Source organism: Argentina silus (genome assembly GCF_951799395.1).
Source record: "Argentina silus genome assembly, chromosome: 1".
In the NCBI taxonomy this organism is placed as follows: Eukaryota; Metazoa; Chordata; class Actinopteri; order Argentiniformes; family Argentinidae; genus Argentina; species Argentina silus.
In genome coordinates, this window is record NC_139655.1 from 11,066,520 (window position 1) to 11,086,291 (window position 19,772).

The 19,772-nt window shown below is 42.7% G+C and overlaps 4 protein-coding genes across 4 annotated transcripts; 3 read left to right on the top strand and 1 right to left on the bottom strand.

Annotated features, from left to right (window-relative positions):
- Nucleotides 1–395: 395 nt before the first annotated feature.
- Nucleotides 396–3,572, top strand: LOC310814476 (elastase-1-like; the record flags this gene model as incomplete). Its single annotated transcript, XM_083683911.1, has 8 exons — nt 396–429; nt 541–647; nt 881–987; nt 1,300–1,428; nt 1,590–1,726; nt 1,890–2,035; nt 2,325–2,540; nt 3,561–3,572. 8 exons carry the CDS (start codon nt 396–398, stop codon nt 3,570–3,572), a joined length of 888 nt encoding a protein of 295 aa, XP_083540037.1.
- A 33-nt stretch (nt 3,573–3,605) lies between these two features.
- On the bottom strand, nt 3,606–4,449 carry LOC310814481 (Golgi reassembly-stacking protein 2-like; the record flags this gene model as incomplete). Its single annotated transcript, XM_083683924.1, has 4 exons — nt 3,606–3,689; nt 3,828–4,031; nt 4,266–4,346; nt 4,420–4,449. The coding sequence occupies 4 exons, from the start codon at nt 4,447–4,449 to the stop codon at nt 3,606–3,608; spliced, it is 399 nt and encodes a 132-aa protein (XP_083540050.1).
- A 426-nt stretch (nt 4,450–4,875) lies between these two features.
- LOC310814486 (tetratricopeptide repeat protein 21B-like) lies at nt 4,876–15,365 on the top strand (the record flags this gene model as incomplete). The annotated part of the gene is made up of 29 exons (XM_083683938.1): nt 4,876–4,902; nt 5,150–5,279; nt 5,624–5,734; nt 5,979–6,145; nt 6,244–6,366; nt 6,552–6,709; nt 6,822–6,906; nt 7,111–7,209; nt 7,652–7,844; nt 7,963–8,060; nt 8,234–8,428; nt 8,731–8,866; nt 9,238–9,395; nt 9,692–9,901; nt 10,033–10,271; nt 10,454–10,526; nt 10,625–10,735; nt 10,841–10,979; nt 11,105–11,205; nt 11,446–11,634; nt 11,920–12,030; nt 12,211–12,292; nt 12,468–12,618; nt 12,727–12,888; nt 13,002–13,203; nt 13,634–13,858; nt 14,037–14,157; nt 15,109–15,176; nt 15,288–15,365. The coding sequence occupies 29 exons, from the start codon at nt 4,876–4,878 to the stop codon at nt 15,363–15,365; spliced, it is 3,942 nt and encodes a 1,313-aa protein (XP_083540064.1).
- A 601-nt stretch (nt 15,366–15,966) lies between these two features.
- On the top strand, nt 15,967–19,084 carry LOC310814490 (elastase-1-like; the record flags this gene model as incomplete). The annotated part of the gene is made up of 8 exons (XM_083683953.1): nt 15,967–16,000; nt 16,112–16,218; nt 16,413–16,519; nt 16,731–16,859; nt 17,021–17,157; nt 17,384–17,529; nt 17,837–17,986; nt 19,073–19,084. The coding sequence occupies 8 exons, from the start codon at nt 15,967–15,969 to the stop codon at nt 19,082–19,084; spliced, it is 822 nt and encodes a 273-aa protein (XP_083540079.1).
- Between the last annotated feature and the right edge of the window lie 688 nt (nt 19,085–19,772).

Here is a 19,772-nt window from a genome sequence, read left to right on the forward strand (position 1 = left end):
TATTAAGATATGTTACATATTGTCACATTCATACACTTTTCCACTTAAAATACACTGTATATTCATTGTGTCCTAGAGGACTAATTTGCATTAATATCAAAATAGGATTTAGGAATCTCTGGGTATTGTCTGTGAAACATTTGTATACTCACTTTTGATGCAAGCTATCTCCTGTTTATCTGTACTTTTTGACCTGTCAGACACCTGTAAAAATCCCACACCCTTGAATGCTTTCCCCCCACCATTAGCCAAAAGATACAGTGTGCTTTAACACTGTTTAACACACATTTGTTTTGGCACTGAAAAAGCTGTTGCATCATACCTTTTCTGATGACCATCCGTACATTGGTATAAATAGGAACTGGCAGCTGCATCTAATCACCTTACTGGGGAAGATGTTTCAGCTTGTGGTTCTCTTGTCTTGCATTGGTAAGAAAAAAAAATAGTATTATACAATACATTGTCGTGTGTGTTGAATGCATTCACCCTGAAGCAGAAGCTACTTTAACTTGCTGATACAGTGGTTTGACTGTCTCATAGGGGTGATCTTCGCCAAGGCACCCCTCAACCATGCTGTGTACAACGAGAGGCTGTCAGAGAAGGTGGTAGGAGGCAATAATGCTGAACGCAACAACTGGACATGGCAGGTAACACTCTCTCTGTCCCAATGTGCTTGAATGTGATTGCATAAAGCCTGTTCTTAAGCTATCTAGAATGTAATGAATTAGCCTCGACTTTGACAGTAGTTCAAACTGAGAGTATGTGTAATTCATCCCAACAAAAAATATCACACATCCACAATGCTCTCTCTCTCTCTCTCACACACACACACACACACACTCTCCTCTCATAATTAATTATATCATCTCTCTCCACCCAGGCCTCCCTCCAGTATGACTCGTACAACAGCAATGAGTTCTACCACATCTGTGGAGGCTCCATCGTTGATGCCTTTCACATCATGACGGCAGCACACTGTATCCTCAGGTTAGCAGTTATACAGTTTACACACAATAATGGTACCTGTTTGAAAGACGATCTGATAAACCGAAATATAGTCCTTGTTTATATTTGGAGGTAAAGGACAATCCCCAACTCCAAAGATACTCACATTTGACAGGACTCTAACATAAAACAAGTTCAACATCCGGAATTGATTCATTTGATGTTCCATGTAGAAACAGACTGGGAGGGATATTTATTCTGCATCCACACATGCAACTGTTCACGTTTCTGTTGTAGCAGGTTAAATTACTGTTTCAACCTTGAGATTATTTTTTTCCTTTTGACCCTCCTCAGCCTGGACAGCAACCATTACCGTGTGGTTCTTGGGGAGTACAACCTGTTTGAGTATGATGGCAGTGAACAGATTTGTCGAGTGGAGAAGATCATTGTTCATCCGCGCTGGAATGGTGACCTTGGCAACGGGTAAAGAGGGGGCAAGCAAGGCTAGGGCTCCCAATCAAAAAGAATTGTCTCCCGTCGTAACAAATAGTCTGTCTCTTAGTACTGCATTTTCCCTTTGAGAACAATTAATGTTTTTCTTTGGAGGAGATGAGCAGCTGAAAGTGTTTTTTTATGTCTTCTAGAAATGACATTGCTCTGCTGAGACTCTCCGCATCTATTTATGACAACGGATATGTGCAGATAGCTGCACTGCCCGGCGATGGACAAACGTTGCCTCACAACTTCAACTGCTACATCACTGGCTGGGGACTTCTGGCCAGTGAGTGCACGCACGCACGCACGCACGCACGCACGCACACACACACACACACACTTGAAGTCATACCTTCAAAGCTTGAGTTATTTGTTGAAATTCTATTATCTTCTCATCTCTTGCCTTTGTGTATGTACATGATTAATCTCATTGCCATGCTTCCCCTCAGCTGGAGGCAGTGTGCCTGACATCCTGCAGCAGGCGATCATTCCTGTGGTAGAGCACTCTGTCTGCTCTACCTATGAATGGTGGGGCAGCCTGGCCAAGGAGACCATGGTGTGTGCTGGAGGGAGAGGCACCACTGCTGGCTGCCAGGTACTGCTGGCTGCCAAAGCTCTCTACCTCTCTCTGGTCTTGTCGACCGTGTTGACCGTGTTGACCGTGGCTCATGACCTGTGGCCATTAGCGCAGATCCCTGTTCATTGATTAGTGTCACTATTGGGCGCTCAGCTTGATCGCGACATGCATGCTCTTTCGCTACATCACTGCTGTTCTTTCTTACAAGCACAAAACCATCACTGCATGGATGTCAAACTTGACTCATCTTCCCTGTTTTGATTCATCGAGGTGATGTTAAACTCTTTGCCGTCTTGGTTCATGACAGGGTGACTCTGGAGGTCCCCTGAGCTGCTTCACAGATGACGCCTGGCGGGTCCATGGCGTGGTCAGCTACGGTCCAGCCGGGAACTGCAACCAGATCTCCAAACCCACCGTCTTCACCCGTGTTTCCTCCTTCACAGACTGGATGTACTCTGTAAGCATCCCCTCTTCCCTCTATCACTTCCCCATGAGAGTTACTATCACAGACTGGATGTACTCTGTAAGCCTCCCCTCTTCCCTCTATCACTTCCCCATGAGAGTTACTATCATATATCACTTAAAGGGGCAGTCTGGGATTTAAACAACAACAAAGAGGTCACCCTGCCACTTTTTTTGGTAAACAGCTGAGGGATTAGAGCTGGAGAAATGTAACTACATTCATAGACGGCACTATGAATGCAAGGACTTACCATCCATGAGATCAAAATCATAGTTTTAACCATATGTATAAATTGTACAGTGTTTGTTTACGATTACATTGTTTACAAACAAAGGAGTGAAACAAGCTTATATTTTGGTTTCTGATGGGTAACTAAGCTCACGACACATTTATAAGTTATATTCCTTAAGAATCAATGGCTATATACCATGAATTTAAAAGTCCCAACAATGTATGAACCTATCTCAGATTGCCCCTTTAAAGGTGACAATGATCTTCTTTTTTTTCTTTTACATATGATTCAGTATCTAAAAGATGTATGCTCATCCTGTATTAGTTAAACCCCTTTCGATAACATCTTTACTCATGATAATACCATTTTCTTACAGGTCATGAGGTCCTAGTAAAGACAGCTGAAATAAAAGGAAAATATGATCTAACAAAACATGGTTGTCTGTTCTTTCTAATTGAACCTCATATATTATTATCAGAAGACCTCATATGAAAACTAAAGTGTGTCTCTGTGTATGTTATGGGTATGATTATTGTTGCACTTCTCTTTAAAACCAAAAGGTGGAGGTATTTCCTCATGTTGAAATCTACAGCATGCTCTCTTCATAGTCGGCCCAGTTTCCTGAAGACAATGGAAACATTCCTTGCATTCTCTGACTCCTTGTAGAATCCCAGTAATTGCTTACTAACTTTGTGACAGAGTTGGGTGTTTGTGCCTCTATCACATCCTCCTCATGTCAACAAAGGCAAGTCTCAGCCACAGGAGCCAGCAGAGAAAAACAGAGTGCTTAGCCCTTAGGGTTGGCTGTATGGACACAGACCCAACCCCCTGCCCTTCTGACCTCTCAGGCTCCACTCTGAAAATGATGTTGAAATGCTGGACACAGATCATCGTCATAGTAACCATGTGTATTTGACAATGAAGTCTTGGTGTGCCTGCAAGCCTGCAAATGCTGCTGGTGAATTTGATTCGACATCCTAAAAATGAGAAGGAGAGTTATTGAACCATTTTAATTAACAATAACAAACCAGGTGAATGAATGGAATATTAGACCTATGATCAGTAAAAAGCCGCTACAAAGCAACACCAAAGTCCTCAGTGAGTGCTTGACTCACCAGAACATGCCAAACGTTTTCGTTAGCACCTTGGAAACTGCAGAAGCGGACACTGGCACCTAACAGGCCCTGGCCCCCCCACATGTTACTGGGGACCACCTCCAACTCTCTGACCCGTTGGGCTTTGGTGCTGTACACCTCCAGCTTCACCGGCTTCTCCACGTTGGCCTTCAGTAGGTCTTTCAGCAAGTCATTCTCTTTGTTCTGCAAAGACAAAGAGTAAATACACCTGCTCATACAACCTGAAGGAGGCTATCAAATTACTCCTGTTTTAGACCCAGTTGATTTTTTCCCCAAATGTCCAATGTTCGTTCAATTCAAATTAATGTCAAATGATGTCATCATGTAGATCTACTTTATGATAGACGACGGAAAAAGTCAAATCAAAAAACTATAAACCCTATCCTGGCCCCCTCCCCCTAAAAATAGTTTACTCACCAGTCTGGTGTTTCCTATGGATAGGATGAAATCAAAAAAGGGTTCCAGACCAGCAGTATGTGCAGGTGAGTTGTCTTGAATCTGAAATTAAAACACACCTATTACTATTCCCACCTTATAAACATATTTCATCATATGTTCTATTTTCTGTTGCCTGCTGGTCAGTCAGTGTTGTGGTCGCCATCATGACCACTGATAATTATATAAATGACACAGACACACGAAAGTATGACAACGATTACAGTAAACTGTGTTCCATTAGCTATCCTTAAACGATAGTCTCATCGGTTGTTTAGCAACAGTGGACGCCCCAGCCCACACCTGTGCACTGCTTGTGGTGCTCTGTGAATCTGGATCTATACTTTGCTCTCATAGTGAATGAAAAACATTGCTACAAAGAACAGTATAAGCTGAGCATATTCTCAAGAAGTTCATCATTCGATAAAGAAAACATGTCTGAAACAGATCCAACTTGTTTAGTAAGTTTGTTTATATAAGAAGTAGCTAACTCTAATGTGATTCATTTTTCAAGGCTGATGATGTGATGATAAAGTGGTGTGATGAAATTGTAATCTAACCTTGTGGTCCTCTGTGACTCAGTTGGTAGAGCATGGCGTTAACGGTGCTTGGATTGTGGGTTTGATTCCTGCTGGGACCATATATACTGAAATGTATGCACTCACTGCGGTGTAAGTCGCTTTGGATAAAAGCGTCAGCTAAATGGCATATATTATGTAGCTAGCAAGTAGAAAAACAGCAAGCCAGTTTCTCTGGTCAGCTAGCTAGATCAACTGCTCTGGAAAATAAATGCTCACTATGTAGATAGTGGAACTATTACTAATACTATTAACCTATATTCTCTCACTACTCTTTTTCATCCCAAGGCCACCCTTATATACTTCATAAGGGAGAGATTCTTCAGGAAAACCATACAAACAGCTGGGGAATATTTGAAAATGTACAACAATGATCCTGTTCTGCTGTTTTTCAAAGTCTATGGAATACTAATGGAAGGTACTGTGTGGTACAGTAGTGTATATGGTACAGTGGCTAGTGTGTGTTCTCTCATTTGCTGAGAATCTCCTCAGGAGGTCTTCATCTCCACTACCCCCCTGTACAAGTTTCTCTCCTATTAATAAAAATTAAAAAGAAATCACTGCACTGCAAAATCACTAGCACTGTGACTGCCAATGGCCCCTGGTCCGAGCATTGATTACTTGTGGTGACTGATGAATAGATGATTCACTTACTTAAACAAATGTATTTGTTATAAGTCGCTTTGGATAAAGGTGTCTGCTAAATGCCATAAATGTAAATGTAAATGTAAAGGAATGGCCACTATGCTTTTTCTATGGCAGGTCGAACCCAGGAGGCCATTAGAGAGCTGGAGCAAGTGAAAGACAGGTCATGTGTGTCCATATGTTCCACCATGGCGCTTATCTGTGCACACAGACAATGTGAAATGATTGGTGAGTGGACAGATCCATCATGGTAACACTTGGTTATTTCAGGAGCAAAGCACAAACCACAAAGCAGTGTGGTGTCAACTGTGGTCTGATATAATGTACACTACCCTTAAATAAAATGGTTTTGCTTCACATTCATGTATATCAGTACTATGAGAAGGATACTTGTCAAGTTTAGGTCATTTCTGGTCTTAGTTGTCTGTAACTTGTCTATAAACTGTAGAGTGTGCTTGTTTCTTGTCTGCAGATCAAGAGGCTGTGTCAGAGCTCGAGTCACAAGTGAGGAACATCCGTAAGACAGCTGGAGAGAAGTCCTTGTTCTATGGAGGCCTATTCCTGTGGCTTATGGGTCGCAATGAGAAAGCAAAAGACTACATCGACAAGATACTGAAGATATCCAAGTCTTCAAAAGAGGTCCATACTATCAAATGTACTATTCTGCTGGGTTAGACTAGTGATACTTTGGTTATATGAAGATTTGATGTGAAATGATTGTGACTTCCTCTGAGCAGGGGTTCATTCTGAAGGGTTGGCTGGATATGAGCTCTGAGGATGAGTTCCAAAAGAACAATGCAATCCGATACTTGGATGGTGGAGTACAAGACTCCAAAGATGTGTTTGGATCGATGGGAAAGGTACCTCATGGCTCATGGCTCTGAATCTCAGATTATGTATATGCATCAATAGTCAAAGCAGTGGCAGCAGCAGTGGTGGTATGAACATCACAAGATCCAGAGAAGATGAGAGTAAACATAACATGTCGATTAATGAGGATGAACTCATTTGACCTGACAGATACCATATTGTGTGTCAATTGCAGGTGAAGTACTTTATGGCGAAACATAACTACACTGGATCCCTTGAGATAGTGAATCAGATCATCACCACCTACTCAGACTTCCTCCCTGGTCTGCTGATGAAGATGGAACTGTTTTTGGCCCTCCAAGACTGGGAGCAAGCCATAGAAATGGCTCACAGGTGGGCTGTGATCTAGACAAGGCTTTGGTCATGTCAGATATAGTGTGTTTTTACACTATCACAACTGTTTCTCTTTGTGATACATCTGATTTGCCTTTCTTCTTTTATTCAGAATTTTACAACAAGATGGGCGGAATTTTAAAGCTATTCAAATTATGGCCATCCATACCATAGTGAAGGATGGGGATCTGATAAAGGGGAGTTACTTAACATGAATGATGGCACCTGCATACAGTAACTTATATCAGTTATCAATTACACAGTAATAACATATTAATACGTACAACTGGATTAAAGAGTATGCAAAACATACTGTATGATTCTGTTATCACACTTGGCATAGGAAGACGGCAGTAAGGTTGAATGGAGAATAGTGAGAACTTTAAGTCTGTATATTGCAGGCAAAGGAGCGTCTTCAAGCACTACTCAGTGCAGCAGAGGTCTCAGAACCCTGCTCACCAAGTCTTCAAGTCTCTGTCACACAGCCCATCAGCAGACTGGTAAGCACTAACAATAACTGATTCATTTGTCAAACAGACAAAAAAAGACAAAAATCCACCTGAATAGCCCTTTATCTTGAAGATATGAAGTATTGTACCTCTCAAAAGATGATATTAGAGATTTAGCCTAGATTTGTAATGTAATGGCATAACCCATATCATAGTTTGGATCCTATGACTACTGTAGCCTAAACAAGGTACAGTAGATCCCATGTGTGGGGTGTGCCAGTCCCTTGGTTTCTGCTTCCATGGAACCCACAGGACACAGTGTTCCATGTCTTTGTAATTTATCAGGGGATTAAAATCTAATGCAGAGAAAACAAGCAACTCACTGATGTAATTTGAATTCAGTGCAAATGATCATGTGATATTGTGCATTTCAGTTATTCAATGGAAAATAGAATAAGTCAACTTATCCTTTTCTCTTTCACTCTCTGTGTAGTGTGGAGGTAACCCAGAGATCCTGCAGCTTCTGACTCCATTTGCTGAGCGGGCCTACTCTAAAGCACCTGGTGATGCTGACATTGCCAATGAGATAGGCTACCTACTAGTTCTACAGGACAAGGCCAAAGAGGCCACCCGCTGGTTCTCCACTGCTCTCAATGCTGACACTAGCAGTGTGCCAGCACTGGCAGGTACAGTACTGTGGCCTAGCATCTGGACAGCCTAGCTTTATTAAAAAACGAACTACTGTCTATTTCATACTCCCATAAGTGTATGTTGAGTGTTGATGGTGGTGAGGTGTTTCTCCAGGCCTGATACAGTGCCAGTTGATGACTGGCCAGCTTCAAGAGGCAGCAAACCAACTGGAGTTCCTCAGAGAGATCCAACAGTCCATTGGCCAGTCAGCGGTACAGTATGGGTTCAGCAGTCAATCAGTTCATTGATCTATCTGTTTGGTTACAGAGACCCCTGCTGGATATAATCTCTCACTGCATCTTGGAATGTTAGAAATTCCAGTTATTGACAGCTAAGCTGCCTTGTAGACATGAATGTAGAATGTGTTTCTCTATGTAATGTGCAGGAGCTGGCCCTTCTCCAGGCCATCCTAGCCCATAAGAGAGGGGCAGGACTGGAGACAGTGTCACCCATACTGAAGGAGGCCACAGACCTTCACTTCCAGGCCCTGCAAGGGCGTCCCATGGGCCCAGAGTACTTCCATCTGCTGCACCCCAACTTCATCTTCCAGGTGGTCAACCTGCACCTCTCCTACTTCCAGGTACGCTACTCTGCATCACTGTCCATTATCACTATCTATTGATGATTAACTAGTGCTCTACCCTTCTGAATCTTCTGAATCTACGTCATTGTTTACCATGGTGTATGACCCATGTCTACATCATTGTTTACCATGGTGTATGACCCATGTCTACATCATTGTTTACCATGGTGTATGACCCATGTCTACATCATTGTTTACCATGGTGTATGACCCATGTCTACGTCATTGTTTACCATGGTGTATGACCCATGTCTACATCATTGTTTACCATGGTGTATGACCCATGTCTCCTGTTACAGGAGAAGCCCCTTACGGCAGCTCAACCTCTACCCTTTGGCTTGAGTCATTCCATAATGATCCTAGAGCCTGTGGTCAAAACAGCCCCTGGTCTCATACCTGGTGCCTACCACATGGCCCATGTCAAATACCTTGCAGGTACAGTAAGACCACAGAGGGATGGATTAGAAATAAGGCAATCATACCTATGTTAGGAGTAGATGGCTTTTATATATATATTAAATATCTTAAATCCCGGTGATTTTTTAGAGTGAAGTTGGTGGTGTGTAGACCTTATAAAGTCAACAGAAAAAAGATGGTCAGCACTCACTTAAAATAATGCAATAATAAACTAGAAAAATAAGAACTTTGTGGGCTTGCAAAGTCTTATTTTGGTAGTGGAAAAGGGTTTGCCCACACAGGCTTCACCAATGTCATAGATATGTCATTGTATATAAAGTATATTACCTCAACATTGATTGTGTGTATGAGGGTGTGTGTACATCACGATGTACGGTTTCCATTGGAAGGTGACAGCACGTCAGCTCAGAGGTTCCTAGAGTTATGTTTGGAGAGGGAGCCTACGATAGCGGAGATTCACCTGCTGCAGGCCAAGTTGCTCCTCCATGAAAAGGACTATAAGAAATGCTTTCAGTCCTTAGAGACCGGTGTCAGTCACAACTTTCAGGTAAAGATTACTTTTTGCTTAAAGGGATATTCCACCTTTTTAAAACATGTTCCTGGTCTGGCCCTGACCTTAGCTGTAGTTGATTAGCTTTGCTTCCTTAGATGCTGAGTAGTCATATTTTGGGCCCCATAGGGCCCCATTTATTCTGAAAATATGTCCAAAACACCTTCAGACACTCCATACCAACTAATATTATGACAGAATCCCCCTCTGCATTACATTTTTGAAAAGTCACTTTACTATGCTGTAATAAGATTTTTGTTACCATGACAACGATTACCCTCTCGCTCGGTCAGGTGCGGGAGCTTCCCCAGTACCACCTGATCAAGGCGCAGGCATTGAGGAGTACAGGGGACCTGAACGGGGCCATCCAGGCTCTGAAGATGGTGATGGGTCTGCCAGGGGTAAAGAGAGTGGTGAAAGGGAGAGAGTCCACCATCAGCACCAGTGAACGCGTGACTGTGTATCTGGAGCTAGCCGAGGCTCTACGGCTCAATGGAGAACAGGTACATGATCCCTGTCACTCTAGCCTTCCAACCTATCACAGTGTTTTTTGGATGTGTGTGTCACTAGCTTTCTTCTGCTTCCTTTGTGATATGTACAGTACATGTAATTATGTAATTTCCCCTGTAATTAGCATGAGGCCACCATGGTGATGCAGGATGCCATCATGAACTTCAGTGGCACCTCAGAAGAGATCCGTGTCACCGTGGCCAACGTGGACTTGGCCCTGGCTAAAGATGACGTTGACATAGCGCTCAGCGTCCTGCGAGGCATCACACCTGACCAGCCACACTACACTGATGCCAGGGAGAAGATGGCCCTCATCTACCTACAGAGACGCAGAGACAAGAAACTTTATATCGCATGCTACAGGTCAGAATTGACCTATGATTGGAGGTTATTTAAACATTCGACCAATTAACTGGTGGCGTTGGCGGCATATCCTGATGGCTAGAAACAAAACTGTGAATTCCAACTGTCAGATCTCTCCAGTATTTTCAGTACTGTCTGTGTTTTATGTGCTGTATCTGGATGACTGATACCTTGTATCACAGGGAAATCAGAGATGAACTGCCTGGGCCTCAGTCTTGTATCCTCCTTGGGGACGCATACATGAACATACAAGAGGTATTACTTTCAAAACACTGAGATATTGTATTTATGTGCCTGTCAAATGTATTGATGGATTGAAACAGTAAGGACATGTCACATTATGTATCCTAAAGCCAGAAAGAGCCATTGAGGTCTACCAAGAGGCCATGAGCAAGACAGTCAGGGATGCAACCTTGTCCAGAAAGATGGGGCAGGCTTATGTGAAGACCCATCAGTACAACCAAGTACGTGAAAGCTGTCTTTGTTGGACATGGATTGCTACTCTCATTGCTATGCTTTTCTTCCTCAGTCCATGCTTGTCGCTAACATGATTGGTTGATGTCTGCCAGGCTCTCAGCCATTATGAGAGTGCTCTGAAGCAGGGTGGGCAAGAGGCGCTGTACATGGACCTGGCTGAACTCCTCCTCAAGCTGAAGCAGTATGGAAAGGCCCAGAGGATCCTGCTCTCATCCCTGCAATGTGAAGATGGTAAACTGTCATTACATACTACCTGACCTATGATATCAGTGATTTAGGTAAATAATGGATGTTGTTTCACTGAATAGAATTTTGTCTCTGACTACTGAATAAAATGTCTTCTTTTTTTCTGTCAGGAGCAAGTTTATCAGCCCTAATCAGCAATGTCAAGTGCCTGCTGTTGTTGGTGAAAGCTCACCACACTGATAGAGGATCAGTCCAGGAGACATTGTATAAGGTCTCACTATGACTGCTTTTCACTGTAGACATCAGACTAATGTCGATATTTGGCAGTGATTTGTGTGTCAACAACAAGCCTAGAACTGTCTCTTTATGAACGATGAACATGTCCTTGACTATGTCTGGTATATTCATTATGACTGAGCTGTAGGGAGAGGCTATAACAGTTTATATACAGTAGGTTTATCTTCTTTGTGAGGCCTTAGGTAGTGATTTAGTATATGTTTCTTCCTCTCAGGCCCACAGTGTCCAGGAGAAGATCCTGAAGCTTGCCCAAGTGGAGCAACCTGAGATCTACAACCAGCAGAGAGAGGCTATGGCCTCCATCTGCTGTGACTTGGCCCGACTCTACCGCCACAGGAAGGAGTTTGAGAAAGCAAAGAACTACTACTTGGAGGCCCTCGCCTGCAACAAGGGGAGTGACAAGGTTAGTCCAATCAGCATCATGCTCAAGCGGAAGGGTTCCAATCAACGGTGAAAGAGATCAGACTGTTGTGACAGTCAGGGAGGATTAACATCAGCAGATACATTTATAGAACTGTAATATACTGGAAAAATATTGTGTTGGATGAGTTTCTACATCAGGTATTACTCAGTAGGCTCAGTGTGAGTCTATCACCTCAATAGAACATGTCACACCCTAACAGTGGGATTTCAGGAGTGCTGGGAGTTTGTCTTTGACGTGCCTCTGAGATCAGACTCTTGTTATCAGATCAGTGTGGAGTTATCCCGGTTTTACCTGGAGAATGGGAAGATTGATGATGCTGAACTGCAGTGTTGCGAGGTGCTAAGAAAGGACAACAACCATCCAGAGGCCAAACTGGTACTAGTCTCACCCCTCTATACACTTACTATGTCACACCATATGGTCACATTCAACTATCACCTTCTCTTAGCCTGATATAGAAATGGTGAAGGTGTTGAATACACTTGATAATTGGTATTCATCAGTTGATGAGTGTCGTCTGTATTGTTAGTTTGTTTGTTTTTTGGACACCTGTAGGTGTTTGGCGAAGTGTTATTCAAGAAAGAAGACTTTGAGCTTGCCTCCGACCTGTTCTTTACTTTGGTGGATGACCAACCAGGTACTGCCTTGTGGGCTAACATATAACCAGCATTTTCTTTTCAGAAACTGACTTATTTTGATAAACTTACCACCCTGATACCAACCTGTTTGCTTATATACCATCTCCTTACTACTAACACAATACAAAATAAACCAGCACATTGTCCTCATTGACGTTTTTTTCTGTTTAACAGATAACCATGTTTACCTAGCTAAGTATATCCAGTATCTCAGACGAATGGGGAAGATCAATGAGGCCCTAGAGTTCATTGAAGTAGCTGAGCATCACAACCCCAACCATACAACTGATCCTGGATACAACTACTGCAAGGGTCTCTACTACTGGTGAGAGTCAATCACAAGGGTTGCATTCAAGTAGCCTAACATTCAAGTATGTCCTCAAACTCTAAGATAGGAGAGTTAGATAATGCTGGGAATTTGTGTGTCTTCCAGGCATGTGTGCAGAGTGAGTGAGGCGCTGTTCCACCTGAACAAGGCCCGCAGGGACACAGAGTGGGGTGAGCAGGCCCTGGAGCTTATGATCCGCATCTGTCTGAACCCAGACAACGAGACCATCGGAGGGGAGGTGTTTGACACCCCACAGGAGGAGTGGAGGTAAGACTACTCAGCTTGATTTAGCATGAATATGAAATAATATAAGTTAAAACTGATGATAATCATGAGTTAACATAACTTCTATATAACTCTCTGGTATCATCCCCTGGTAGTATGGGCCAGCTGGGTAGTGCTGACAGGAGGGACCAGGTGGGGGTGGCCACAGCCCAGAACCTGGTGAAGGAGTTCAGGCCTCGGTCCATACAGGGAGCTGACAAAGCTATGCTGTTGGTCAACCTCTGTCTAATGGCCTCTGGAGATCCAAAACTCATCCAGAAGGCTCTGTTTGTCTTCACAGACATGGCTTCCTGCAAGGTACAGTTAGCTTTAAATACTCATAGTTTTTGGAGTTTCTAACTAGTAAGACAACCCTGTACAATAAATGTATTGTATATATAGTGTACTGTTTGATATTGTTTGAGAGGGTTTTGCCTCACACCATTTTTGTATATCCACATTAAATGCGATCAGGACAGGTGAGAGAAAATAGCTGAATAACAGATGAATGCACCGCCAAACTATATAAAACCCACCTGGATATTATCACTAGCCAGCTAGTAAACTAAAAGTTCAATGTCATACGAAATTGGATGAAATTGGATGTTGTTCATCATCCTTGCCATTTCTCTCCACAATCCATTAACCTAGACCTATCTGTTACTTCTTGGAAATATTTCACAGAAAGGTCATAGAAATCTTAAAACATACCCTCCTTGTGAGTTGCTGTTGCTAATCTGCCTCTCAGGTGGACAACGTGGTCTACCTGCTGGCCATGGGCCAGGCCTTCATGCTGCTGAAGCAGACTCCACGGGCCAGGAACCAGCTGAAGAGGCTGACCAAGGTGGAGTGGAGCTTGGAGCTGGCTGATGACCTGGAGACGGCTTGGCTGCTCCTCTCTGACATCTACATCAAGTCTGGCAAATATGACATTGCCTCTGAGTTGCTCCGCCGCTGCATCAAACACAACAAGGTCAGCTAGGCTGTGGTCAGATGGATACCTATAGATGAATGCAACCCTTGGAATTTTCTCATCATGCACCGAATGATTTGGAGTCAAATTAACCAGTGGAGTTAATTCAAGTCAAACTTGACACAAAACATGAATAGCTACTGCATAATTTTGATCTGAGTTTGTGTATTGTTTTCAGTCGTGCAGTAAAGCATACGAGTACCTGGGCTTCATGAGTGAGAACGAGCAGAGTTATAAAGACGCCTCAGAGTTCTACGAGCAGGCCTGGACACACAGTAACAGGCTCAACCCCAGCATGGGTGAGTGTCTATAGCAAATAAAGTATGGACAGCACTTGTGAAGGAAATTCTCCTTTCTTCCTATTTAATTCGGATGGGTATCGAACTCCAAAATTCAGTGAATGAAGACGTACAAATCTATTAACAATGATTAATAATACGTTTTAATACAAGCTTGCAGGAGTACAATAGTGTCTCTCTCTAAGAGATAACCAGAGTAAGTCAAAGAACAAAGAAAAGGGTGCAGTACTTATAGGAGAGAAATGTTCCTATACATTCTATTCCATTATATGGCCAGGTCATATAATTCTTTGTTGGCCTATTCACCAGTTCCTCAGCATTCCGACCTCATGACTTAACTTGGGGTACCCAGAGGTCCCCTTATCTCTCCCCCCAGCACCCAACCACCCAGGAATGTCTTCCAGACTACCCTTGGTTGTACATACATATTACTCTGCATTGTGTTCTTTAATATATGCAACTATAGTTATGCCAAATGATTAATATATGCAATTTTAGTTATACAAAATGATTAATAAATGCAATTATAGTTATACAACATGATTTGCCTTCCACACACTTCAATAAGCTTTAAATCATAATTTTAATGCACATTTCGTGATTTAAAGGTTATGGACAGCACTGCAATTGATAAGCTTTAAATAATAATTTTAATGCATGTTTTGCGATTTAAAGCTTATCAATTGGCGTCCTGTCCATACTCTATTTGCTATGATGATTCACCCAAACAGTACTTTTTAATAAGATATGAGTGAGCACATTGTTTCTATTGTTCATGAGTGTCTCTGGGCGGCATGTCAGACTGAGATACAGTCCAGTATGGGCTGATGAGTATGTCCTTGAAGTTAATGATTGGTGTTGGGCCATTATGGCTCCTGGGACCTGGATCGCACAAGGCTTACAGTACTTAATGATTGGTGTTGTTTTGTTTCTTCCTTTTTTCATTTGAAGGCTTCAGGCTTGCTTTCAACTTTCTGAAATTCAAGAGATACACAGAGGCAATTGATGTTTGTCACAAGGTTTGTGCTGAGTGTACCATCACAATGCTACAGTACATTTTGAAAAAGATGAGCTAAAATGTTTTCCAAGAATATCAGTGTAGTTAGAGGTGTTATTGTCTGCTCCCTCAGGTCCTAGCAGAGCACCCTAACTACCCCCTGATCCAGACAGAGATCCTGGAGCACGCTCAGTCCGTCCTAAGACCCTAAACCATCAGGCTGCAGGGTCATGTGACTCCCTGGCAGGCCAAACATGTCCACATGGTTCACTACTCATGAAAAATACATCCCAAAACAACATAACAAGTGCTTTGTTTTTGCACTATTTATACAGTTTGTTCCATATTAAATGTTACATTGAAATTAAGATTTCTTTTTGTTTCCTTTTTATATTGCTCTGTTAACATATTGTCTAATATTAAGATATGTTACATATTGTCACATTCATACACTTTTCCACTTAAAATACACTGTATATTCATTGTGTCCTAGAGGACTAATTTGCATTAATATCAAAATAGGATTTAGGAATCTCTGGGTATTGTCTGTGAAACATTTGTATACTCACTTTTGATGCAAGCTATCTCCTGTTTATCTGTACTTTTTGACATGTCAGACACCTGTAAAAATCCCACACCCTTGAATGCTTTCCCCCCACCATTAGCCAAAAGATACAGTGTGCTTTAACACTGTTTAACACACATTTGTTTTGGCACTGAAAAAGCTGTTGCATCATACCTTTTCTGATGACCATCCGTACATTGGTATAAATAGGAACTGGCAGCTGCATCTAATCACCTTACTGGGGAAGATGTTTCAGCTTGTGGTTCTCTTGTCTTGCATTGGTAAGAAAAAAAAATAGTATTATACAATACATTGTCGTGTGTGTTGAATGCATTCACCCTGAAGCAGAAGCTACTTTAACTTGCTGATACAGTGGTTTGACTGTCTCATAGGGGTGATCTTCGCCAAGGCACCCCTCAACCATGCTGTGTACAACGCGAGGCTGTCAGAGAAGGTGGTAGGAGGCAATAATGCTGAACGCAACAACTGGACATGGCAGGTAACACTCTCTCTGTCCCAATGTGCTTGAATGTGATTGCATAAAGCCTGTTCTTAAGCTATCTAGAATGTAATGAATTAGCCTCGACTTAGTCGACACATCTCTCTCTCACACACACACACACACACACACACACACACACACACACACACTCTCTCCTCTCATAATTAATTATATCATCTCTTTCCACCCAGGCCTCCCTCCAGTATGACGCGTACAACAGCAATGACTTCTACCACCTCTGTGGAGGCTCCATCGTTGATGCCTTTCACATCATGACGGCAGCACACTGTATCCTCAGGTTAGCAGTTACACAGTTTACACACAATAATGGTACCTGTTTGAAAGACGATCTGATAAACCGAAATATAGTCCTTGTTTATATTTGGAGGTAAAGGACAATCCCCAACTCCAAAGATACTCACATTTGACAGGACTCTAACATAAAACAAGTTCAACATCCGGAATTGATTCAACCTTGAGATTATTTTTTTCCTTTTGACCCTCCTCAGCCTGGACAGCAGCCAGTACCGTGTGGTTCTTGGGGAGTACAACCTGTTTGAGTATGATGGCAGTGAACAGATTTGTCAAGTGGAGAAGATCATTGTTCATCCGCGCTGGAATGGTGACCTTGGCAACGGGTAAAGAGGGGGCAAGCAAGGCTAGGGCTCCCAATCAAAAAGAATTGTCTCCCGTCGTAACAAATAGTCTGTCTCTTAGTACTGCGTTTTCCCTTTGAGAACAATTAATGTTTTTCTTTGGAGGAGATGAGCAGCTGAAAGTGTTTTTTTATGTCTTCTAGAAATGACATTGCTCTGCTGAGACTCTCCGCATCTATTTATGACAACGGATATGTGAAGATAGCTGAACTGCCCGGCGATGGAGAAACGTTGCCTCACAACTTCAACTGCTACATCACTGGCTGGGGACTTCTGGCCAGTGAGTGCACACACGCACACGTACACGCACACACACACACACAACACACACACACACACACACACACACACACACACACACACACACACACACACACACACACACACACACACACACTTGAAGTCATACCTTCAAAGCTTGAGTTATTTGTTGAAATTCTATTATCTTCTCATCTCTTGCCTTTGTGTATGTACATGATTAATCTCATTCCCATGCTTCCCCTCAGCTGGAGGCAGTGTGCCTGACATCCTGCAGGAGGCGATCATTCCTGTGGTAGAGCACTCTGTCTGCTCTACCGATGAATGGTGGGGCAGCCTGGCCAAGGAGACCATGGTGTGTGCTGGAGGGAGAGGCACCACTGCTGGCTGCCAGGTACTGTTGGCTGCCAAAGCTCTCTACCTCTCTCTGGTCTTGTCGACCGTGTTGACCGTGTTGACTGTGTTGACCGTGTTGACCGTGGCTCATGACCTGTGGCCATTAGCGCAGATCCCTGTTCATTGATTAGTGTCACTATTGGGCGCTCAGCTTGATCGCGACATGCATGCTCTTTCGCTACATCACTGCTGTTCTTTCTTACAAGCACAAAACCATCACTGCATGGATGTCAAACTTGACTCATCTTCCCTGTCTTGATTCATCGAGGTGATGTTAAACTCTTTGCCGTCTTGGTTCATGACAGGGTGACTCTGGAGGTCCCCTGAACTGCTTCACAGATGACGTCTGGCGGGTCCATGGCGTGGCCAGCTACGCTCCAGCCGGGAACTGCAACCAGATCTCCAAACCCACCGTCTTCACCCGTGTTTCCTCCTTCACAGACTGGATGTACTCTGTAAGCATCCCCTCTTCCCTCTATTACTTCCCCATGAGAGTTACTATCACAGACTGGATGTACTCTGTTAGCATCCCCTCTTCCCTCTATTACTTCCCCATGAGAGTTACTATCATATATCACTTAAAGGGGCAGTCTGGGATTTAAACAACAACAAAGAGGTCACCCTGCCACTCCTTTTGGTAAACAGCTGAGAGATTAGAGCTGGAGAAATGTAACTACATTCATAGACGGCAGTATGAATGCAAGGACTTACCATCCATGAGATCAAAATCATAGTTTTAACCATATGTATAAGTTGCACAGTGTTTGTTTACGATTACATTGTTTACAAACAAAGGAGTGAAACAAGCTTATATTTTGGTTTCCGATGGGTAACTAAGCTCACGACGCATTTATAAGTTATATTCCTTAAGAATCAATGGCTATATACCATGAATTTAAAAGTCCCAACAATGTATGAACCTATCTCAGATTGCCCCTTTAAAGGTGACAATGATCTTCTTTTTTTTCTTTTACATATGATTCAGTATCTAAACGATGTATGCTCATTCTGTATTAGTTAAACCCCTTTCGATAACATCTTTACTCATGATAATACCATTTTCTTACAGGTCATGAGGTCCTAGTAAAGACAGCTGAAATAAAAGGAAAATATGATCTAACAAAACATGGTTGTCTGTTCTTTCTAATTGAACCTCATATATTATTATCAGAAGACCTGATATGAAAACTAAAGGGTGTCTCTGTGTATGTTATGGGTATGATTATTGTTGCACTTCTCTTTAAAACCAAAAGGTGGAGGTATTTCCTCATGTTGAAATCTACAGCATGCTCTCTTCACAGTCGGCCCAGTTTCCTGAAGACAATGGAAACATTCCTTGCATTCTCTGCCTCCTTGTAGAATCCCAGTAATTGCTTACTAACTTTGTGACAGAGTTGGGTGTTTGTGCCTCTGTCACATCCTCCTCATGTCAACAAAGGCAAGTCTCAGCCACAGGAGCCAGCAGAGAAAAACAGAGTGCTTAGCCCTTAGGGTTGGCTGTATGGACACAAACCCAACCCCCTGCCCTTCTGACCTCTCAGGCTCCACTCTGAAAATGATGTTGAAATGCTGGACACAGATCATCGTCATAGTAACCATGCCTATTTGACATTGAGGGGTTTTTGGTGAACCATTTTTATGAGCTACAAGGGAGGGGCTGTATTTTTGTTTTACAATGTGGTAATTGGAGAGGAAAAACCCTTTCTTGCCGCAACTACCAATACAAATGGCGCACAATATGTGCATCTTGCAAATATTTTTTATTGAATTTAAAAAGTGCTACAGTAACTGAGAGTATATGAGAAAAGAGTGTTCCAAGATGCTGAGCCAAAAGCCAGGGCCATAGATCCAGCCATTTCTTATGTTTGTTGTGGTTGCCAAGTGACTACAGGATGACATCACCTAAAGTGAATGTTTAGGTTTTTCACTCCCACCGTCTCCACAATGAAGACAAGAAACCAGAGATGAATTCCTGTGGTTTTCAAAAAAATTATAAAAACACAGAGGGCAGCTCAAAGGTGTCCCCAGTGCACCATTTTGCCTATTCAATGAACCATTCCGGTTAAAACCATGTGCTGTGGACTGACACTAAAGGCAACACAACAAATCATGAAGAAAGCTTTGAAAGCACTTAACCATAGCCCAGAGACGCTAGCTTAGATAGCTGTCAACTATCTACATGGCTGGGCACGCAACTTTGTTTAGTGAGGTAGGCACACTTTGCCAGTGCCTTATCATGAC